The 6,000-nt window shown below is 67.2% G+C and overlaps 1 protein-coding gene across 1 annotated transcript; it reads right to left on the minus strand.

Moving 5' to 3' along the window:
* Nucleotides 1-1,104: 1,104 nt before the first annotated feature.
* Nucleotides 1,105-2,980, minus strand: LOC101537251 (carbonyl reductase [NADPH] 2-like). The gene is made up of 8 exons (XM_004621057.2): nt 2,929-2,980; nt 2,640-2,737; nt 2,404-2,558; nt 2,295-2,337; nt 2,115-2,214; nt 1,980-2,044; nt 1,712-1,829; nt 1,105-1,639 (listed from the first exon to the last, which is right to left on the minus strand). The coding sequence occupies exons 1-8, from the start codon at nt 2,978-2,980 to the stop codon at nt 1,536-1,538; spliced, it is 735 nt and encodes a 244-aa protein (XP_004621114.1). The 3' UTR covers nt 1,105-1,535.
* Nucleotides 2,981-6,000: the final 3,020 nt, after the last annotated feature.

Below are 6,000 nucleotides of genomic sequence, written 5' to 3' on the forward strand. Positions count from 1 at the left end.
CGGCGCTGGGCCCGGGATGTGGGCGGGGCTAGAGTCAGAGCAGCCAATCACAGGAGGGGCGGGGCAGTCGGGGGCGGAGTGCGGCTCTGGGCTCGGGAGTTGGGCGGGGCTCTTGTCAGAGCAGCCAATCACAGGGATGGAGGGCGGGGAATTCACAGGCCCCAGGACTCGGCTTGGGCGTTTTTTTCTCTTTCCCGCTGTCCCGCGGCGGCGAGGTCCAGCCCGGCCCCCTGCGAGCCGAGCGCCTGCGGAGTTCTCGCTCAGGCCAGCTCAGCAGCCGATGGCGCTGGGCCCTGCCAGGAAGAGGATCGCCCAAGAACAGCTCGCCAACGCGTGCAGAGCTGGCCGCTGGCCTCTCGATGGTGCCCCGGGAAGAAGCTGGGCGAAAAGGCCTGGAGACCCGGGCGTGGCCGGACCGAACCCCCCCCTCCCGAAGGGAAGGGCTGGAACCAGCGGGGCCCGCGGCGAAGGGCTGCACCGAGCTGGGGAGAAGGTCCTGAGGTCCTGAATTGGTGCGGGGCCGATCAGGGACCCAGCTAGGGGGGCGGCGGGTGGACCCTGCCCAGGGTCAGACTTGGCGCCGGGAAGGCGATTAGCGGGAGGCCTTATAGGCCGCAGCCCTCTGTCCATCTCTGCTCCTGCCCGCTGCTCAATTTCCCTACTCCCGTGCAGTTTGCCCTGCATCCTCTGCCCCTGGCCCTTTGCCCTCTGACCAGGTGTTCCGGGGTTGTTCCCAGGGGGCTTGGACAACGGGTTCTCATCAGTGTCAAAAACAATCTGCCTGACAGTGCAGCGAGTCGGCACTCCCCTGCACGCGCCGCCCCCAGGGAGACCCCTGCACGCGCCGCCCCCAGGGTGACCCCTGCACGCGCCGCCCCCAGGGAGAGCCCCCCGGCATCCCACATGGTCTCCCGGAGGACTGGGCTTTTGCCTTGCGTGCGGCCGACCCAGGTTCGAGCCCCGCCCTGCGTAGAGTCCCCCAAGTCCCATCAGGAGCGACCGCCGGGTTGGCACAACTGTCTCGGCGTTTGGGCCGAGGTGGGGTAGGTCGCACCCACCTCGCCTATACACAAGCTTGCACCTGCGTATTCCAGGTGGGCGATCTCCGTTTATTTAGGTAAATCAACCCCAACCAATCCCGCAGGTCAGTAGTCAGAGCGGAGGAAGGGTGGACGTCGGCGGGGTCTGCAGGGGGATGGCCTCTGGGGGGGGCGTGAATGTGGGGAGGGTCCGGAAGGAGGAGAGCGGGAGGGAACGGGGCCAATAGAGGGTGGGCTGTGGGCGGGGTCTCGGCGCGGGGTGTGGCCGGTGGGCGGGACCTGCAGAGGACAGTGCTGGGTGGGCGGGGCGGGGCCTACGGAAGAGTGCTGGGGCGGGCGGGGCGGGGCCAGCAGTGAGCAGTGCTGGGGCGGGCGGGGCGGGGCCTACAGAAGAGTGCGGGCGGGCGGGGCGGGGCCAGCAGTGGGCAGTGTTAGAGCGGGAGGGGCGGGGCCTGCGGTGGGCGTGCCCAGGTCAACCGGGCTGGACTGGCCGCGCTATGAAGCCAGGTACCCCGCGTCCACCATGATGCCCGAGCCGGTGGTGGCGGCGCTGCAGTCGCTGAGCAGGAAGAGGATGCTGTTGACAACGTCCTCCACCTCTGCGGCAGAGCGAGCGGGTCAGTGCGCCCTGCCTGCCCCCTGCGCCCCCTCGCGCCCCTTGGCACGCTGACCTGCAAACTTGCGCAGCGGGTGGCGCTCCTTGAGCTGCCGGGCCATCTCGGGGTTGTCCATGACTTGCTGGCCCATGGCCGTCAGCACCACGGTGGGGTTCACGGAGTTCACGCGAATCTGGGCCCAGGGCCAGGCGCCTCAGCCCGCGCCGCCGCCCCCTCACAGACAGTGCTCAGGGCTGACTCCTGGCTCTGTGCTTAAGGACCCGTGGGGTGGGGGGACGGGCCCGGCCCTCTGCACCCCACCCTGCCCCTGGCCCCTGCTCACCTTGTGTGGCCCCAGCTCCAGGGCCATCACCTTGGTGAGCATGGTCATTGCACCCTTGGTGGAGCCTGCGGGCGGGGAGGACCGGGCTCAGGCTGGGGCATGGGGCCCTGGCCCCACCCGGCGAGGAGCACTCACTGTAGACGCCGATGGTGGGGAAGGGGATGTGTGCCACCATGCTGGAGACGTTCACGATGGAGCCGGGCACGCCACGCGCCACCATGCCGCGGGCCACAATCTGGAGGCCACGAGAGATGCAGCCTGACCCTCCCCGCTCTGGAGGGCCCGGCCTGGCCATGCCGGCCACCCCCCACTCACCTGGGACACCTGGATCACTGAGCGCAGATTCACATGGAGTGACCTGAGGGTGTGGTCAGTCAGAGAGGCCTGGACGCGCCCCCGCCTGCCCGGAGGCAGCTACACCCACCTGTCGAAGACCTCCTTGGTGATCTCCAGGAAGGGCTGCATAAGCGCCACGGCCGCGTTGTTCACCAGCAGGTCCACCGGGCCCACGTCATGCAGCGCCCGCTCCGTGGCTGCCCAGTCCCCCAGGTCCACACATATGGGCTCCACCCCTGGGCACTGCGGGCACAGGGAGAGGGGGCTACCACTCCTCATCTGGACGGAGTGGAGCCCCGGGCACGGGCACCGCCCCCCGCTCACCTCCTGGCAGAGGCTGTCCAGGTCGGCCTGGGTGCGGGTCACGGCCACCACTCTGGCCCCCGATGCATGCAGCGCCTTGGCGGTGTCCCGCCCAATCCCTGTGGGACCACACAGAGCTCAGGGACGCCGGGTCACAGCAGGAGGCCTTGCCCAGGCCCCCATCTGCCAGCATCTCCAGCCCCGGGGCCGGTCAAGGTGAGGAACAGGTGGGGTCGGGGCGACGGACCCCCCAGGGCCCTCAGCCACCACGTCCAGCTGAGGTGAGCTGGCTGCCTGCCTGCTCACCCACCTTTCCCAGCCCCGGTCACCAGGGCCCGCAGGCCGTGGAAGCTGAGCTGCATGGTGTGGCCGGGCCCCTGCCAGCCCAGGCAGGCTTTAATAGCGGGAGGGAGGGCGCAGGGCGTGGGGCGGCTTTGTCCCGGAATCTGCTCCCCCAGGAGAGCCGCCCCCTCTACCCCATGGGAAGGTGCTGGCCAGGAGCCTGCTCCCGGGTTTGGGAAAAGCATTGAAAGTGTGGGTGTGTGCCAGTGTACGTACATGTGTGTGCCGAATGTGTGTGTCATGCGTGTATTGCCATGCATGTGTGTGTTGTGTGCGTGCCGTGCACGTGTGTGCCTGGCACATGTGTTCTGTGTCTGTCGAGCTGGAGCCGTGAGGACAGACTTGCGGCTGTTCCAGCACAGGGACAGAGTGTGTGGGGTCTCGGGCTTGGCTTCATTTTCCTGGCAGAGCATGGCCCAGGTGAGACTTGCGGGAGGAGACAGACACCCCGTACCCCTAGCCTGGGCCGGCCTGCAGACCACCGGGCCCCGGGAGTCTCCTGAGCTGCCCAGCGGCCGTGGCCCCGTCAGCCCTCAGGCACGTGTTGCAGCCCTGGCTGCCCCACTCGGGAACTCTGGACTGTTCTGGGCTGCCAGAGCAGCCGAGTCTCTGTGCCTGAGAACGGGGTCTGAGGCTCCGGCGGCTGATGCAGTGTCCCGCCCTGCCCTGGCCCCGCCGGCCCCGCCATCACCCCGCCCCAGCACGGGCACCCAGGGGAGCATCTGCCTGGACACCCAAAGGACGAGTGGTCAGTTCTCTACAACTTGGGAACTCCTGCTGTCCACCGCAGCCTGCTCATAGAGCCCAGGCCAAGCGCTGGACCCGGCCTCTGAGGAGGGCAGCAGGAGCGGCTTCCCCGGCCCTCTCTTCCCGCCTGCCCTGGCCCAGCGCACTCAGTGCCTCCTGACTGCCTCAGCCGCCCCTGGGGTGGACGTGAAGAAAAATACATGCAGGGCTCAAACGCAGTGGAGCCCCCCCGGGCCCCTCGAGCCCCTCCCCGGGTCTCGGGACACCCAGGGCTGTGACTGGGAGCAAGCCCCCACCCATGGCAGAGTTCTCTCCACCTGTCGCTCTGCCCAGGGGCTGTTTTGGGGGTTGCTGGCAGGTCCCTGGGGCCAGGCGTACGCCCCAGGCTGAGGGGGTCTGGGAGGCATCTGAGCAGAAGCCATAGTTCACGTGTGTGCTCACATGGTGCATATCTGTGTGCGCGGGTGCAGGGGAGGTGCCAAGGTGCAGTGGGACTAGGTCACAGATCCTTCTAGAAGCCTCTGGAGTGCCTTCTCAGGTTCCTTTTCTGAGCCTCCCAGAGGGATTCCACTCCCTCTTCCTGCTTCTCAGGGGGCAAGAGAACCTGCCCAGCAGTGACCCCGGCCAGCCCCAGCACAGGCCGCTGTCTCCACTGGAGCGAGGCCTCCAGGGGACGGGACAGGGGGCAGGGAGAGGATGGAGCCTGAGCAGACGTGGGCACAGAAGCGTGTGCTCCACCACACGTGTGCAATCACAGGGACACATGCCTGAGAACATGCGTACACATGAGGAAAGAAGTGTGGCATCTTGGGAACATGAGGACAGGTGTGTGTGCACCCAGGAACATGTGTGTGCACACAAGGACACATGTGAACACACCTTGGAACATGTATGTGCACAGAAGGACGGGAGTGTGAGCACATCCGGGGACATGCATGTGTGAACATGCCCAGAAACGTGTGTGCACAGGACGGGTGTGTGAGCATGCCCAGGGAACACATGTACACAGGAAGACATACCCAGGACACGTACACACTGGTAGGAACACTCAGGCACAGGCTTGTCACGTGTGTGCAGTTCATGCGTGAGGCATCACGCCCAGGCATTGCACACAGGCGCCCATGTGTGCTCGGCCGCCCTTGTCTGGGCTCCTGTGGGATGAGGGTGACGGCTCCGGGGAAGGAGCTGGGCCAGGTCCCAGTTCGGCCGCCCGCCTCTCCCCAGGGCCCCGGCTGTTGTCCTCCGGCTCATGGGCGGTTGGCACGGCCACAGTGGGCAAGGGCCACGCCAGGCCCCGCATCGTCTGGGCGGCACAGACCCAGGAGCCCCGAAGCCTCTCCTCACCCGTGCCTGCAGCTGGGCTCTCGCCGTCAGCGGGCAGGGGACGGGCTGGCCCCCCGCCAGGTCCCAAGGGCTCCCTCCTGACCCGGGGTGACCTGATCAAGGTGTGGGGGCTGGCTTAGTCCTGCCAAGCCACTAAGCTCTTCCCGGTAGGGGGGCGGGGCAAGCAGAGGAGCGGGCAAAAGCTTCGTGTGAGCGTGTAAATAATGCTGGGAAAGGCTTCCTGGGGATTAGGGCCAGGGGCCCCTCACGGGACACCACGGCCGCACACACGTGCTCTGCTCTGGGCTCAGTGCTACGGGACCCTGGGACCCCCCAGGGAGCGGCCCTGCTGAAGTGCGGGGGACTTGCTGGCCCTTACGCAGGTCCCCCAGGGCCCGCCCCTGCCCTGCTGCTCAGCCCCTGGAAGGTCTGTCCTCACAGGACAGGGCTCGGGGGTCCCGGCAGACCACCCAAGGCTCGGCCTGCTGTCTTCTCAGCACCCCTACGCAGTGTTCCCGGGACTTGGTCTCCCCGCACGTGCCGTGCAGCCACCAGCCACCCCAGCGCGAGGCGGGTCTGACCCCTCTCGCAGCACTGGCCTCACTGACCCTCACGGGCTGGGGCAGCAGATGCAGCCACACACCCTCGGGCCCAGCAGAAGCCGGGCTTCTCCGGAGACAGCAGAACCCAGACACGCAGCTTGCCGAGAGCCTCCTGGGCTCCGGTGAGCAGCTGGGCATTGTCGGGCTTTGCTGAGCAGGATTTCTTTTTCCCTTCCTTTTTTCTTTTCTTTCTCGGTCACACCCGGCGATGCTCAGGGGTCACTCCTGGCTCTGCACTCAGGAATTGCTCCTGGCGGTGCTCAGGGGACCATATGGGATGCTGGGAATCGAACCCGGGTCGGCCGCGTGCAAGGCAAACGCCCTCCCCGCTGTGCTGTCGCTCCAGCCCCGCAAGCAGGAGGATTTCA

The sequence above is a fragment of the Sorex araneus genome, chromosome 3 (assembly GCF_027595985.1).
Source record: "Sorex araneus isolate mSorAra2 chromosome 3, mSorAra2.pri, whole genome shotgun sequence".
NCBI classification, from domain to species: domain Eukaryota; kingdom Metazoa; phylum Chordata; class Mammalia; order Eulipotyphla; family Soricidae; genus Sorex; species Sorex araneus.